Here is a 17,679-nt window from a genome sequence, read left to right on the forward strand (position 1 = left end):
AAATACATTTTCAGTAAGGTTCTGAGGCAAATGATAAAAACAGGGTTAGGATAAAATTTAACCCTTAGTTATTTGAATTTTTACTGTTTGCTTTTCAGGTCTGACACAGTGGTTTAACTCTTGCTCTAATGATTATGTAATATAACATTATACAGTATAAATACAGTATTTCATAGTAGGTATTTGATATTAAATGAATTAAGATCTACTTCACCCTTCACCAGTTGCAAAACCTTTCCCATGACATTTTTAAAAAAAAGATTTGTTTACTTGAGAGAGAGAAAACACAAGTAGGGAGGAGAGGCAGAGGGAGAGGGAGAAGCAGACTCCCCCTTGAGAAGGGAGTCCGATATGGAGCTCAATCCCAGGACCTTGGGATCATGACTTGAGCCAAAGGCAGAGACTTAACTGACTGAGCAACCCAGGCACCCTTGGCATGATGTTTTAATCAACAGAACAAATCTTCAGTTTAAAGAAGAACTTTGTCATCAGCTCAGGGCAGGAAAAACCTAAGTAGAATGAAGGTAGCTAAAATGGTTAAGGAGATCATCAATTAACTGTACTATCCTATCACTCCGGTTTCTACCTCCCCTTAGCCTCAAAAGTAAAAAAAAAGTCTACTTGGGAAAAAAAAAGTCTACTTGCCCAGAAAGGAAGTTTGAATGTTTTACCTTACTGTAAACTCTTAGAAGAGGAACTAAAACTGCCATTTAAACCTGCTGTTCAACGTGATGTTAATGAACTTTCACATGACTATGCTATGAATCAGCGAGTTTCAAAATTAAAATTAGTTCTGAGTCGTCCAGTCAAAAAACAAAGGCTTCCTCCTCGATTTGATTACACTTTTAACACACGTACATAATAACCCCTTTAAAAAAAAATAAAACCCTCCAGTTTACACCTGGAATATGATGAAATGTGAAATGAAATACTGCGATGAATATTCATCAGTTCGGCTACCAGAGATATAGTCTCAAGAGAGGACGATGACGTCTGTCGTCTCAGGTAATCTTCACAAACGCCAGGAGCGGAACTGTCAGTCCCACCCCTCGAAAGTGACTACTGAAGCCCTGCCTGCCCTCAGATTCTGGCCCTGCCCGCGAGATGACGTTCATTACGGCGGGGATTTCCGTAGCAGTGACACACGCCACTTCCGGCCGACGGTAAGACTCAGTGACGTGGCAGGCGAGGTCGAGCACGGTCCTTCGGGCTGGGACACCCTGAGCTGTCAGGTGGCCTCTGGGCCGCTCCGAGGGGAGAAGAGAGCGTCGCGATCGCGGTAGCGGCGGCGAGCCCGGAGCCGGAAGTGCCACGTGTCCCGATTGCGCCTGCGCGGCCAGCGGCTGACAGGCACTTCCGGCCGGGGCCTCTCTTCTCTCTCGTTAGGCTGCCGCCGTCCAGCCCGGCGTTCTCGGCCCCACCGGTCCGACTTCCAAGCCTCAGCTCCCAGGCCAAGCCGTGGCCGCTCGCGGGCTGGGAAGAATGCCGCGCCATGCCTAGGGCATGATGCGCCGCCCTCTCTCCTCCTCGCCTCAGTCCTGAGTCGGTGGTTCCTTCCCTCCGCTTCTAGCAGTCGTCTCTCAGCTCTTCGTTTGGCGCTGTCGCAGACCCCGACCATTCCCTTCCAACCCCGACGCGCACCGTCGTCATGTCCCAGCCGGGGATACCGGCCTCCGGCGGCGCCCCAGCCGGCCTGCAGGCCCAGAACGGGGCCTCCTCGGCCTCGGGGTCTCTCTACACCAACGGTAAGTACCGCCCGGGGGCGGGCGGCTGGCGTGGCCTGGGCCCGGGCTCAAGCTGACCTTTGGTTATTGCCGTTGCCTGTGGCGACAGGAGAGGGTGAACTCCCGGCCGGGCAAATGAGCGGGTGGTGGTGGGCACCTGGGCCAAGGAGACCGCCGCGAATATGCAGCCGCAACTCCGAGCTCGTCTTAAGTGTCTCATATTTATTTATTCATGGGTTCAGTGAACAATTAATGAGCGCTTGCTGAATAAGACACGCTGGGTATACATGGGTGAAAGATACAGATTCGGTGCATACCTCAGTACTCGCATGCAAGACTCATAGTGCCTGTTTATGTGCTTTCCCCCTCCTTGCCACTTCACCCTGTCTTCCAGAGAGCAGAGCTCAGGGACTGATTGATTTCAGTTCCACAGGGCCTGAGGTGGGGTGGGGTGGGGTGGGGTGGGGGCGTACCCAGTCTGAATTTGTGGAGATAAATGAATGATTGTGCTTTTGGCAGTCCCCTTTAAGGCCTGCTCGTGTCTCCCAGAACCTTACGCGAATTGTACTTAGGCCATCTGTTCAGTTTTTCACCTTTGAAGAACCAAATAATAGGGGACGATCTCCTGTTTGATTTCCAGAGGTCTTTACTCACTTAGAAAAGTGGTTGGATACAGCTCTGAACCTCCGTCGAGAGTGTACATGTGGCACTACACTTTCTCACTTGGTGTGAGAGTTTTATGCCTCTTCTAGGAGTCTTTAAATTGTCCTACGTTGCGATTTGCTAAACTTACTATAATTGTTATATTAGAAAAAGATTTTTCCCAATATCTTGCCAGATTACTGATTTACCAATAAATCTTTGGCTCATCGAAACAAAACTAGTAGAATAAAACTAATATACTTAAATTGCCCATTGTAATCTAAGATTTTTGTGAAGTTCGGGAAACTAGCCAGTGACTCAAATACCTAATTTACATTGTTTTTAGAGAAGACTAGTGTTTTCTTTACAAAGAAGGCTCTAAAAGACTTTTAAAAATGTCTGAGTAGGCAGGTATGTAGGCAGAAGCAAGAATAAGTGTCAGCACAGTAATGGTGTTAAGTCAAATGAATTGTTCTTTCTCATATTTGTTTTTTTTTTTTTTTAAGATTTTATTTATTTATTTGAGAGAGAGAGAGACACAGCGAGAGAGGGAACACAAGTAGGGGGAGTGGGAGAGGGAGAGGGAGAAGCGGGCTTCCCGTGGAGCAGGGAGCCCGATGCGGGGCTCGATCCCAGGACCCTGGGTTCATGATCTGAGCTGAAGGCAGACGCTTAACGACTGAGCCACCCAGGCACCCCTCTTTCTCATATTTGTGGTAACAGATTATGTAAACTTTATTTGATTCTAGGCTATTTAGTAACATTTACACTGAGGATGAAATGATTATAAGACTTTCACTGTAAGGCAAAAAAAACCCTTAAGATGTCATATGGTTGCAGACAGCCTCTCCTCTCCTGTCCTGCCTGCTGCTCTCTTGCAGTGTATTCAATAAACTTCTGTATCCTTAGGGAAAAAAAAAAGTCATATGGCTATGGCTTTTTCTTATAATCTATAAATTGCAATTTTACATGAGCTTTAAATGGCAAATCCTGCAAATATGCTTGTAAGTTTATATATAAGTGTAGTTGTGATAATTTTGAAATACTAAAGGAAGTTAGCCACTGCTATGTAGTATACAAAAATTTGTCACTCTTGATTTGATCATGTCCAACAGACATTTGTTGCACACTTTCTAAATTGTGTCCTTGGGAATGTAAAAGAAAACAGTCCCTGTATACACGTTGCCCAGAGCCAATTGAGGATTCACTTAGAAAAGGAAATCCTAAGACTACAAATAGCCTTTTGAAGATACAGTTTTGAAAGTCTTTATAATCCCTATTTCTAAAGCTTTTATAGAATTAGTCTCAGTAAAATGGCTGATGGCCTGTACTGGGTTTCTTTGTTGTTCATCCCACTAATAATAAAAACAGTAGGGATGCGGTGGAAAATTGGAGAGGGTATTTTTCTAGAAGGTGAAAAAAAAAGTTCAGTGCTGAAATCTGATTTTATTGGTTAACTCTTTCAGGGCAGTTATTGCTCCTTACGTACTCATACTGTAGATTTAATGTAGCTTTTTATTTTTATTTTTTTAATATTTATTTATTTATTTTGGGGAGGAAGGGAGAGAGTGAGTGAGTGAGCTTGCGCAAGTGCACCTGAGTGTGAGCCAGGGGAATGACAGAGGAAGAGGGGTAGAGAGAATCTCCAGCAGACTTCCAGGTGAGCACAGAGTCCTGCCAGGGGCTCCATCTCGTGACCCTGAGATCATGACTGGAGCTGAAATCAAGAGTTAGATGCTTAACTGACTGAGACACCCAGGCACTTGTTTATGTAGCTTTTTAAAATTGTAGTTAACACAATGTTAAATTAATTTCCGGTATACAACAGTACTGATTGGACTTCTCTACTTGCTGTTCTTACTGCAAGTGTAGCTACCATCTGTCACCATACAACCCTATTATAACACCACTGACTATATTTCTTGGCTGTACCTTTCATCTGTATGACTTACTCATTCCATAACTGGAAGCCTATACCTTCCAATGTAGCTTTCTTAAATTACATATTATAGTTCAGTTGAATATTCAGATATTTTTTAGGTAATCAGAAGACTGAATAGTTACCTTTTCCATTTTTCTGTAACTTCCTATGGTATTTTATGGTGTCATTATATTACGTAATTTCTGACACACCAAGACATATTTTTCTGTGGTAGATTGTTACATTGCATTACAATCTAAAGGTTGCCTAGGCAGGTTTTTCTAAGTCTGTATAGATTTGTGTACACATATTTTCTTTGCAAAAATTGACAGTGAAACTGCAAGACTATTTAAACTGGCATATCTTGGGCGCCTGGGTGGCTCAGTTGGTTGGGCGACTGCCTTTGGCTCGGGTCATGATCCTGGAGTCCTGGGATCGAGTTCTGCATCGAGTCTGCATCGGGCTCCCTGCTCAGTGGGGAGTCTGCTTCTCCCTCTGACCCAACCCCCTCTCATGCTCTCTCTCATTCTCTCTTCTCTCAAATAAATAAATAAGATCTTAAAAAAAAATAAACTGGCGGGGCGCCTGGGTGGCTCAGTCGTTAAGCGCCTGCCTTCAGCTCAGGTCATGATCCCAGCGTTCTGCGATCGAGCCCCGCATCGGGCTCCCCACTCAGTGGGAGGCCTGCCTCTCCCTCTTCCACTCCCCCTGCTTGTGTTCCTCTCTGTGTCTCTCTCTGTCAAATAAATAAAATCTTTAAAAAAATAAGTAAATAAAAAAATAAACTGGCATATCTTCATCTCATTAGTATGTAATAAGGCTAAAGGCAAATCATGACTCCCACTTTTTTTTGTTAAAGATTTAATTTTTTTTTTTTTTTTTTAGTAATCTCTATACCCAGTGTGGGGCTCAAATTCACAACCCCAAGATTAAGAGTCCCATGCTCTACTGACTGAGCTAGGCTGGTGCTCCTCATGACTGCCACTTTTTAAAAAAATTTTATTTATTTGAGAGAGAGAGTGTGTGTGTGTGCGCATGCTCTGGCAGGGGGCGGAGGGAGAGGGACAAGCGACTCCACACTGAGGGCAGAGCCCAACATGGGGCTCCATCCCATGACCCTGAGATCATGACCTGAGCCGAAAGTCGGCTGTTTAACCAGCTGAGCCATCCAGGTGCCCCATGACTCCCACTTTTAATTAGTTGTGTTTTTTGATTATTTGGATCAGTTTGCCAAGGCATTTAGAAACTGTAGTTTTACTAATTTTATTTTTGGTAATATTTTTGTAATGTTCACTTTTTCCCAAATAGAGTAGAGGTCAGAAGGATATTTGTCACCCTCTCTCCCACCCAGATATCCCTGGTTTAATGTATGTAATTTTTAAATTTTTATTTATTTTTTATTTTTTAAATATTTTATTTATTTGAGACAGAGAGCAAGCGAGTACACGAGCAGGTGGAGGGGCAGAGGGAGAGGGTGAAGCAGACTCCTCGCTGAACAGGGAGACCAATGTGGGGCTTAATCCCAGGACCCTGGGATTGTGACCTGAGCTGAAGACAGACACTTAACCGTTAGCTGAGCCACCCAAGTGCCCCTAATGTATGTAATTTTATAAAATAATACTTTTCTGCCCTCTAGACTGTAAATCCTGTAAGAGCAAGGATATCTGCTTTTGCACATCATCCTCTCTCCAACTTTCCACATGGTGTTAGGCACATTTTAGGAGTTACCAGTTTCATGGAATGGAAGTTTTAGAATTGGGTGTTTTGCAATTTAAGTCACTAAACATGTATTCACTTAATACAAGATTAGAGCTCATTTCCAACTCCTTTTTTTTCTGATGAATTTTTCAGTGTATTTTTTTTTTTTTTTACAATATTAGCTAAAACAATAGAATATATTGGGGGGTGTTTTTTGGTCATCAGTTTAAATGCTAGGCTTGTGGGGCACCTGGGTGGCTCAGTCATTAAATGTTTGCCTTCAGCTCAGGTCATGAACCCAGGGTCCTGGGATTGAGCCCCATGTTGGGCTTCCTGCTCAGCGGGAAGCCTGCTTCTCCCTCTCCCATTCCCCTGCTTGTGTTCTCTGTCTCGCTGTGTCTCTGTCAAATAAATAAAATCTTTAAAAAAAAAAAAAATAAATGCTAGACTTGTGTGATCTATTGTAGGCATGACAGAAATGTAGGTCTTTTTTATTTTCACTATGATGTAAACGATGTTTATGATTGTGTATTTGATATAGGAAGTCTCTAGTCATGATCAAAGCATGCTATGAATAAAATTGGCATGTGGTCTATGGTAATGGTTGTTGTGGTCTTTTAATGTTTTCAGTAGGGGCAGTAACTTTGGACTTCCATAAACTCTTTGTGTATGTCTATGAGAACTTAGGGTGTTGAGCTTCTTGTTTGTCTCTGCTGATAGACTGGAAGTTCCTGAAAGACAGATATAGTAACCAAGAACTAATATTTATTGTTTACATATTCCATGCCCAGTGCTAGGTTGCATTATACGCAACATCTCATTTAATCCTCACAACAAGACTGTGGAGTAAGAGCTGTTAAGTACTGATAAGGAAATTGATGAGTGGACAAGGAACTAGTTCAAGGTCACACAGCTAATAAGTTGTGGAACCTAGATTCAAACCTAGGCAGTCTTAACCACTGTTACTCAGTTTATCTGGTTGTTACCTCTGAATCTCAGGACCTAGCACTGTGAATTAGACCCTGAATCAAGGATCAGAGCCTTCTCTTTGGTTTCTTTGTGTAGGTGGATGCAAATAATTACAGTAAGTTTACATTTTTCAAAACTGCCTCCTGGCTTATTCTCTTTTGGATTATAATTAATATATGACCTGACCCTCACTTTTTTTAGTATTTAGTCAGTTTCTTTGCTATTTCAACATCACATTTCTTTTTTTTTTTCTCAACATCACATTTCATGAACATCTTCCAGATCCTGTAATTGCCCCTACCCCAAGATTCCTTGCATTTGCTTTTCTCTTTGCATTGCTTTCTGAAAGCTGTTATTTTTTAGTGACTGACCCACAAGTTGTACTCATACAGTGGCATCCATTTTTTGTACTTAAAGTTTCATTTGGTCAGCTCTCTTAGTGATCAGAATATATTTAATGTGTGGAGTGAGGTGCTGAATCAAAAAAAATTTTTCCCAGTAGGTAATTTATCCTTCAGACCTGTTGTGTTTAAAAACAAATACACAAAAAGAAGGAACTTTTCAAAGTTTAAGGAACATACTGCTGTCTCAAATGTGATATTTTTGAATATTTGGTTACTTTTCTCTTTTATTTATACTTCCATGTATGGCACTATAATTAATAGAACCATACTCTGGAGAGCCTTGAATTAATTTAAATTGGTCATTCAGTTGGATTCATGTGTGATAGATGGGAAATGTAAACTGTCCCTGGCAAATAGTAGCTCAATATGTATTTACTGAATGGATTAATGAATGAGTTGCTTAAGAATACAGTCATAGGTCTTTCTCTTGCTTGAAATTTTAGGGGAAACCATTCTGGGCGACATCTTTTCCCCTTAGTGTTAAATTTGCATGAAAGAGGTAGTTAATGCATTGTGCTTTTGTGACTGTTCAGTAGGCTTTCTTGAAGAAACTGTAAAATTAAAATTTATTTTGGGGGCACCTGGGTGGTTAAGTGTCTGCCTTCAGCTCAGGTCATGATCTCCAGGTCCTGGGATCAAGCCCGGCATCAGGGTCCCAGCTCAGCGGGGAGTCTGCTTCTCCCTCTCCCTCTCCCCCTGCTTGTGCTCTGTCTCTCTGTCTCTCTCTCAAATGAATAAATAAAATCTTTTAAAAAATTAAAATTTATTTTTTATTCATTGGGATAGTATACAGAAGTATTTTTTAATTTTTGCATGCTAGATTTCACCATATATCAATCATTTTGACACATCAGTGGTTTCTTGGTAAAGTTTCTTCTGATGTACATGAGAACCCCTAGTATATGACACTTTTACAAATGGAGATCCTGGGATCCCATTGAGTGCTATAGAATAGGAATTTACAAAGGTAGAACCTATATCTCTTTGATTCTGAAGCTGCTGTTTGAGTAATTAAGTAGCAATCATCTACTTTTATTCTAAAGATTTTATTTATTTATTTATTTTGAGAAAGAGAGGGTGGAGGAGCAGAGGGAGAGGGAGAAGCAGAGTGCAGAGCGGGTCGCAGGGCTTGATCTCATGATCCCAAGACTGAGACCTGAGCTGAAATCAAGTCAAACTGTCAACCTACTGAACCACCCAGGTGCTGCCATCTGCTTTTATTTTAATCTCTTGGTTGCTTCTTTGCCTCTTTACTCTCTCTAAATTTGGTTTCTATTTCCACACATCCCCTAAAACAGCCCTAAATAAGGCCACAGATGACTTTTTAGTTATTAAATACAAAAAATATTTTTCATTTCTCATATTTTTCAAGCAGCATCTGATGTCCTTTATCACTACTTGTTTCGGTTTAAGACCCTGCTGGTTTGGTTGCTATTTCTCAACAGCAGTATTCTCAATATTTCTACTTTTTTTGATTGCCTTTTTTCTTCTCTCTCTCTCTTTTTTTATTGTATTTTATTTTATTTATTTATTTGTCAGAGAGAGAGAGCATGAGCAGGGAGGAGGGGCAGAGGCAGAGGGAGGAGCAAGCTTCTCGCTGAGCAGGGACTCGATCCTTGGACCCTGGGATCATGACCTGAGCTGAAGGCAGACACTTAACTGAGCCACCCAGGTGTCCCTTCTTTTTCTTAAATGTTGGTGTTTCTCAGGTTCTGACCTGGTTCTCTTCTTTTTCTTTCTTTCTTTAAAAAAAAAAAAAAAAAGGTAATAACAATAGGGGTGGCCTAGCTGGCTCTGTCAGTACAGCATGTGACTCTTGGTCTCAGGGTTGTGAGTTTGAGCCCCATGTTGGGTGTAGAGATTACTTAAAAATAAAATCTTTAGGGTTTCCTAGCGGGCTTGGTCAGTAGAGCGCGAGCTTTTGTGAGTTCGAGCCCCACATTGGCTATAGAGATTGTACTAAAAAAAAAAAACTTCAAAAAAAAAAAGCAATAAATATTTTTTCACATCATTTCTGTGGCTGGGTTTCTTCTTTTCTTTTTTTTAATTTTTTATTTATTTGACAGAGAGAGAGATAGCGAGAGCAGGAACACAAGCAGGGGGAGTGGGAGAGGGAGAAGCAGGCCTCCCGCCGAGCAGCGAGCCCGATGTGGGACTCGATCCCGGGACTCCGGGATCATGAGCCGAAGGCAGACGCTTAACGACTGAGCCACCCAGGCGCCCTGGGTTTCTTTTTTTCTTACTCTATACTTACTCCCTGGGTATCATTAATCCCCATGGTATCAAATGTTGTACTTATGCCAGTGATTCCCAAAGTTATATCATAAGCTGAAACCCATCTCTTTGGCTGCAGATAGATGTCTTTCTGTTGTACATCTGTACTTGGGTTTCTCGGTGGCACCTGAAAGTGTGTTTAAAATAATTCTTCATTCCCTCCTCCCTTTGCTATTCTCTGCCTTCCCCAGTTCTTTTCTTCTCCTTCTATCCAGTGAATGGCACTGCTATCCAGTGAATGGCACTGCTATCCACTGAGTTGTTCAGGTCAGAATCTGGGGAGTTATCCCTGATTGCTTCCTCTGTTCACTTCCACATGAATTCACATATTCAGTTCCATATCAAGTCCCATCAGTTGTATTTCTTCAGTCAGTTTTTTAAACTTATGTAATGTATGGGTGTTATATTTCTTTGCAACCCCAATGTTAAATTATTTTTTATAAAATGTATATGCAAACAAAGCTAGGCATAAGCTTCATCTGTTTATAGCTTCTGTACAATGTAAAACAGATTAAAATAAAAACATCTATAAAAGCAGTACAGTTCAAAGTTAAAACATTAAATAATGTGATGGATTATGTTTGGCTGAAGCCAAAATGATTGGATTGTTTTAATTTTGAACATGTTGGAACATCATTTGGGGGATTATCATGGTCATTGTTCTTTTTTTGAAGACAAGGTTTGCCTGGGTGGCTCAGTGGGTTGAGCGTCTGACTCGAACTCAGCTCAGGTCTTGATCTCAAGGTTGTGAGTTTGAGCACGTTGGGCTCCATGCTGCTCATGGAGCCTCCTTAAAAAATGGGGGGTACCTGGGTGGCTCAGTTGGTAAAGCGTCTGACTTTGGCTCAGGTCGTGGTCTCGGGTCCTGGGATGGAGCCCTGCATCGGGCTCCACACTCAGTGGGAGTCTGTTTCTTCCTCTCCCTCTGACCCATCCCCACTCATTCTTCCTCTCTCTCTCACTCTCTCTCTCTCTCAAATAAATAAAATCTTTTAAAAAATTGAAAAAAATAAAGATGAAACTTCTTTTCAGTTGTTGGGGAAGAACTTTTTCTACACTGTTAGATTTGGTGTTTGGGGGCCTGTGAATTAAACTGGCAAGAGACAGATCAGTAAGAGAGAAGATACAATTTTTTTTAAGTAGTATGAGAGTTTAAAGAAATGTGACTCAAAGAGACAGATAGAATTTGGGACTTGGGTACCATCTTTTTTTAAAGATTTTATTTATTTATTTGACAGCGAGAGTACAAGCAGGGGGAGCGGGAGAGGGAGAAGCGGGTTCCCTGCTGAGCAGGGAGCCGATGTGGGGCTCGATCCCAGGACCCTGGGATCATGACCTGAGCCGAAGGCAGACGCTTAACGACTGAACTGCCAGGCACCCCTTAGGTACCATCTTAATAGGGGAAGGGGAGAGAGAGAAGGGCACTTAGGGAAAACAAAATGATCTTTAGGAAAAATAAATGGGCCTTTAATAGAATAGATGGGAGATTTGAAAGGTTTGTGGCAATGTATGTTTAGGTGTGGTGTGGAGACTTCTCATCTCAGATGATAGGAGTCAGTTATTTCTGGTTGTTCCTGGGCTGGAGATTTATGATAATTGAATTTTTTGGCATTCTTTTGGGAGGCTCTGCTTTTGGGTAGGTAAGAGATTTCAGGAACTCATGCCCTGTGCTCAAAATAACTTGTATGCCACAGTGGTGTGTTCTGGACCCACTATAATTTCTAATCTATAAGTTTGATGGGCTACTTAATTTATTAATGACTTCAGAATAAAAAATATTAAAATCATTTTAAGTAAGCTCTAAGCCCAGCATGGGGCTTGAACTCATGATCCTGAGATCAAGAGTCACATGCTCAGTTGGTTAAGAGTCTGACTTCAGCTCAGGTCATGATCTTAGGGTCCTGGGATTGAGCCCCGTGTTGGGCTCCCTACTCATCGGGGAGTCTGCTTGTCCCTCTCCCTCTTCCCCTCCCCTCCACTCGTGTGTGCACGCTCACTCTCTTTCTCTCTCAGATAAATAAATAAAATCTTTTTTTTAAAAAAGTCACATGCTCTACTGACAGAGCCAGCCAGGCGCCCCCTTATTTTGTGCATTTTTAAAAAAGATATTATTTATTTGAGAGTGCGTGTTGGGGAGGGGGAAAGAGAAAGGGAGAGAAAATCTTTTTTTTTTTTTTAAAGATTTTATTTATTTATTTGAGAGAGAGAGAATGAGAGACAGAGAGCACGAGAGGGAAGAGGGCAGAGGGAGAAGCAGACCCCCTGCTGAGCAGGGAGCCCGATGCGGGACTCGATCCCGGGACTCCAGGATCATGACCCGAGCTGAAGGCAGTCGCTCAACCAACTGAGCCACCCAGGCGCCCATGGGAGAGAAAATCTTAAGCAGACTTTGTGCTGAGTGTGGAGCCCGATGTGAGGCTCAGTCCCAGGGCCCTGAGATCATGACCTGAGCAGAAACCAAGAATTGGATTAACCTACTCTATCACCCAGGTGCTCCTATTTTGTGCATTTTGATGATGCTTGGCTTTCCCTTGACTGCACCTGGTTTGAAGGCCTTTTTTGCATTTAGCCTATGATAAAACAGTAAATAAAAATACAAGCGTGCCTGAAATCTTGTAATAAGACTAGGCTGTGAGATGTCTGTTTTTATCCACATGACCCACAGTATGCTTATCAATTAACTTTTGATAAATGTTTTAATTTTTTTATTTTTGACAAATGTTTTTATTGATTCAAACATCTCTGTATTCCCACTGCTGCTGTTGAGTCAATGGTTTCTTGCCTGAACTACAGCTATAGACTTCTTTCAGTCTCTAGTCTTTCCTCTCATCCCCAAGAGGTTCTTTTATGTGCAAATTTAAAATGTCTCACAGGTAGCCTTTCCAAGCCTCCCAGTGTTCTTAGGATGAAATCCAGACTTTTTTTTTTTTTTTTTTTTTTTTTTTAATGAGAGAGAAAGAGAGTTGCCAGCACACATTCAGGGGGAAGAGCAGAAGTTGAGGAACAAGGAGACTCTTCGCTGAGCGTGGAGCTGGACTCAGGGCTCCATCCCAGGACCTTGAGATCACAACCCAAGCCAGAATCAAGAGTTGGATGCTTAAGGGACAGAGCCACCCAGGTGCCCCTGAAATCCAGACTCTTGAAGCGAATAATTCTGAACTTGTGTTGCACGTCAGACATTTGCTCAGTCACTTGACTTTTGTTCTATTATAATGAACTTTTCTCACAATGCCTTTTTATAACCACAGGCTGTTTCACATGTTGCTCCCTTTTCTGGAAACAGTCTTGATACTCCTTTCCTGGAACTAACTCCGATTATCTCTTAAGATCTTAATCGAAACTTCCCTTTCTCAGGAAGCCATCTTTGCTACCTTTCTGCCTTCCCTTTAGCCTAAGTGTTACTTTCTTGGTGCTCTCATAGTGCCCTGAGTTGCCACTGTCACATCACTCTCTGTTGTCCTGCCTGGTTCTTTGTCTTCCAGTCTGGACCGTGATGAGCTACTTGAGGGCAGTGTTGGAGTGGACCTTACTCACCTTTGTTTCCTTTGATGATATTTGGTAAATGTGTCTTTCAATGAGGGAATGAATAGAATGTTCTTATCCATTTGGAATAAAATGAATAATTAGGCTAAATACAGGATTAGTCTTTAACTAAATGAAAGACTAGAAAGAAAACGACTAGTTCAGATGAAATTATTTGGTTTACTGATAAATAGACTTAGGTGAATGCTGCACAAGTACATGTTTCTTAGGTGAAGACAGCAAACGTATTTATTGAGTACTATGAGAAACATCACTGTAAGTGTTTCATATAAATCTCATTCCCCCCTTTTTTTTAAGATTTAATTAATTTATTTGACAGCAAGAGAGGGAACACAAGCAGGGGGAGTGGGAGATGGAGAAGCAGGCTTCCTGCTGAGCAGGGAGCCTGATGCAGGGATCCATCCTAGGACACTGGGAACATGACCTGAGCCGAAGGCAGACACTTAACGACTGAGCCACCCAGGCGCCCCCCCTATAAATCTCATTCTTAAAATTTATTAGTTTTTATTGCTGCTGTACCAAATTACCACAAATTTGGTGGCTTAAAACAACACAAAATTGTCATTTTTAAAAGTTGGGGAGGTCAGAAGTCTGAAATAGGTCATCGGGGCTGCATTCCTTATCCAAAGCTCCAGCAAAGAATGTTTTGCCGTTCTAGCTTTTGGAGGCTAGCCTTGTTCCTTGACTCATGCCCCCTATCATCTTCAAAGCCACAAATGTCCTGTCAAGTCTTTTTCACATAGTATCATTCTGACCCTGCCTCCTGCCTCCTCCCTCTTTCACTTTTGTGATTACATTGGGCCCACCCTAATAGTCTAAAATAATCTTCCTATCTCAAGGTCACTTGATTAGCAACCTTAAATTCCATTTGCTACCTTAAATTCTTTTTTGCCATGTAACCTAATGTATTTACATGTCTTAGGGATTAGGATATGGACATATTTGGGGGGTATTTTTTCTGCCTACCCTACACATTAACGCTGTAACTTAGGTACTTTTACTATACCTGCTTTATAGATGAGGAAACTAGGTTAAATATCTTGCTCAAGGACAGTTCCTAAAAGTCAAGGCCAGAATTTGATTTCGAATAGTTGTTCTAGTCTGTGCTCTTAGTTACTACTATGTAATGCCTGTTTCCATATACACTTCCTATGGAGTGACCTTGTACTATCAGGAAGGTGATTGTATAGGAGTTACAACATTTCTTTAGATAGTTTTCATATCTCAGATTGAATATACACTGTGGAATAGTAGACTATATAGAGAATGACTAGGGATTGAGTGAATTATGTTGACTTCTGGTGCTATTTGGGACAAGTTGCTTAGCTGCTCTAGGCCTGAAGTTTTTTAGGGTACCAGAATCTTGAGAGTCCTTTGGAATATGCACATTCAGAAATTCATCTATTAATGTTTGATAAATCATGCATACGTAAGCAAAGTATTCTTACTTTCCCAGAACATATCTCTCTGATTTGATGTTTTGGAGATCAGCCAGAGATATGCTTTTCTCTCCTCCCTTACCCCATGAGTTGTTCAAGAAGCATTCAGGATGGCTATATAAATGGGTTATATGAACATTGAGGGGATAACATTTAGGAAAAGTGAAACCTTTTGAAACCTGTGTATGTTGTCAGATAGTCACCCTGTTTAGCTGCTTTCCATGTATATTTAGCATTCCCATTGGTGACTTCTCATTGGTGGTGCCATTGAATAGTGTGGACTTTCCCCTCTGGCCAGTTTTTTTTTTTTTTTTTTTTTTTTTTTTTTTAAAATGTTTTTTGGTTTAAAGGTTCAAATTTTAAAATTTTAAAATTTTTTTCCTTTGGTTTACCCTGGCTTTTAAATTTTTTTAAAGGGTTTTTTTTTTTTTCGGTTTTTTTAAAAAGGGATTATTTAAAAAAAAAAAAAAAAACCCTAAATGAAAATAGAAAGGTCCAGAAATTAACCCGAAATGTTCTCAGTGGAGACAGTGCACTTGGTAAGAGCCAGAACTGAGTGGATTTATTTAACTGTTCCTCTGGTCCCAGTATTTTTGTTTGTTTTACTTTCTTGTTTTGAAAAGATATGTATGATTGTGGCAGTTTTTTATTTTTTGACCTGTAATGCCCTTTTAATTTGGCAGTTAAGTAAGAAGGAACCAAATCAAATATTTGAGCCAGAATGGTGCCAGACTCTGTGGGGGAGACGACTTTTGTTTTGTGCCCAAAGAAGTTAAGATGATATTTTGGTGTCCTGTGGGATGAAATACTGTATATGCTTAAATATAAAGTGACCCCCCCCCCAAGTCATTTCTCCATTTCCCAGTGAAAAGATTTTCCCTCACTTGGATCTTTAAACTTTGTATTTAAAAGATATATGTGAGGAAAAATTAAATACTATATATTAGAAATATTAATTTTCTACTTTTGTATTTATGAAATCATTTTATTTAAACTCTTTAATGGGGGCGCCTGGGTGGCTCAGTCGGTTAAGCGGCTGCCTTCAGCTCAGGTCATGATCCCAGGTGCTGGGATCGAGCCCCGTTGTCAGGCTCCTTCCTCAGCGGGGAGCCTCCTTCTCCCTGTCACTCTGCCTGACACTCTGCCTGCTTGTGTTCTCTATCTCTGTCAAATAAAGAAATAAAATATAAAAAAAAATAAATAAAAAAATAAACTCTTTAATGCACTTTAAAATTTTATTTTTAGGGGCGCCTGGGTGGCTCAGTTGGTTAAGCGACTGCCTTCGGCTCAGGTCATGATCCTGGAGTCCCAGGATCGAGTCCCATATCGGGCTCCTTGCTCAGCAGGGGGTCTGCTTCTCCCTCTGACCCTCCCCCCTCTCACGTGCTCTCTCTCTCTCATTCTCTCTCTCAAATAAATAAATAAAATCTTAAAAAAAATATTTAAAAAATTTTATTTTTATTTTTAATTTATTTATTATTTTTTTTAAAGATTTTATTTATTTATTTGACAGAGAGCAAGGGAACACAAGCAGGGGTAGTGGGAGAGGGAGAAGCAGGCTCCCTGCTGAGCAGGGAGCCTGATGAGGGGCTCGATCCCAGGACCCCGGGATCATGACCTGAGCCGAAGGCAGACGCTTAAGGACTGAGCCACCCAGGCACCCCAATTTTATTTTATTTTTAAATTTATTTATTTATTTATTTGAGAGAGAGAGAGAGAGACACAGCGAGAGAGGGAACACAGCAGGGGTAGTGGGAGAGGGAGAAGCAGGCTCCCCGCCGAGCAGGGAGCCTGATGTGGGGCTCGATCCCAGCACCCTGGGATCATGACCTGAGCCAAAGGCAGACGCTTAACGACTGAGCCACCCAGGCGCCTCTGCACTTTTTTATTTTAAATGTTTATTGTGAAACACATAAAATTTATATAAAACACATGTACAGTTTATTTATTTTTAAAGTAATCTCTACACCCAGTGTGGGTCTCATACTCACGACCCCGAGATCCAAGAGTCACATGTTCTACTGACTAAGCCAGCCGGGTGCCCTGCATATGCACAGTTTAAAGAGAAATAATAAAATGAACTCCTGTGTGCTCACCACTAGTTTAACAGAGTTTAACCAGTACCTCTGAAACCATTAAGTCTCTTATCATATCCCCTTTGTCTCAACCAGAGGTAACTATTACATGAATTGTATAAATTATTCTTTCTTATTTTTAAAAACAGATTTTTGGGTATAATTAATCTATCATACAATTTACCCATTTAAAGTTTACAATTGAGTATTGTTTAGTATATTCACAAAGTTGTGCCACCATTGCCACAATTTTTTAGAATATTTTTATCACCCCTAAAAGAAATCCCAACCCTGTTTGCAGTGAGTCCCTGTCCCCCATCCCTGTATCCACTAGCAGTAGACAGCTACTTACGTACTTTGTATCTTTATAGATTTGCCTACTCTGGACATTTCTTATTGATGGAATCATATAGTATATGGTCTTTTTGACTGCTTTCTCTTTTTATTTATTTTTAAATTTTCTTTAAATTTTATTTTTAATTAATTTTTTTGCCTTGCTCTTAGCATAATTTTTTTTTAAAAGATTTTATTTATTTATTTGACAGAGAGAGAGAGAGAGCGAGCGAGAGCAGGAACACAAGCAGGGGGAGTGGGAGAGGGAGAAGCAGGCTTCCTGCTGAGCAGGGAGCACGATGTGGGACTTGATACCAAGACCCTGGGATCATGACCTGAGCAGAAGGCAGACACTTAATGACTGAGCCACCCAGGCGCCCACTTAGCATATGTTTTAAAGGTTCATCCATGGGGCGCCTGGGTGGCTCAGTTGGTTAAGCGACTGCCTTCGGCTCAGGTCATGATCCTGGAGTCCCGGGATCGAGTCCCGCATCGGGCTCCCTGCTCAGCGGGGAGTCTGCTTCTCCCTCTGACCCTCCCCCCCTCATGCTCTCTCTCTCTATCTCATTCTCTCTCTCAGATAAATAAATAAAATCTTTAAAAAAAAAAAAATAAAATAAAATAAAGGTTCATCCATGATGTAGCATGCATCAGTAC

The 17,679-nt window shown here is 41.3% G+C and overlaps 1 protein-coding gene across 1 annotated transcript in view; it reads left to right on the forward strand.

Moving 5' to 3' along the window:
- Nucleotides 1-1,296: 1,296 nt before the first annotated feature.
- SEC24A (SEC24 homolog A, COPII coat complex component) overlaps nucleotides 1,297-17,679 on the forward strand; it is a 67,218-nt gene continuing 50,835 nt past the window's right edge. Inside the window, exon 1 of the mRNA XM_044916759.1 lies at nucleotides 1,297-1,745. Within this exon, the coding sequence (XP_044772694.1) occupies nucleotides 1,649-1,745 (97 nt within the window). The 5' untranslated portion in view covers nucleotides 1,297-1,648. The remainder of the gene's footprint in view (nucleotides 1,746-17,679) is intronic.

Source organism: Neomonachus schauinslandi, chromosome 7, assembly GCF_002201575.2.
Source record: "Neomonachus schauinslandi chromosome 7, ASM220157v2, whole genome shotgun sequence".
Taxonomy (NCBI): domain Eukaryota; kingdom Metazoa; phylum Chordata; class Mammalia; order Carnivora; family Phocidae; genus Neomonachus; species Neomonachus schauinslandi.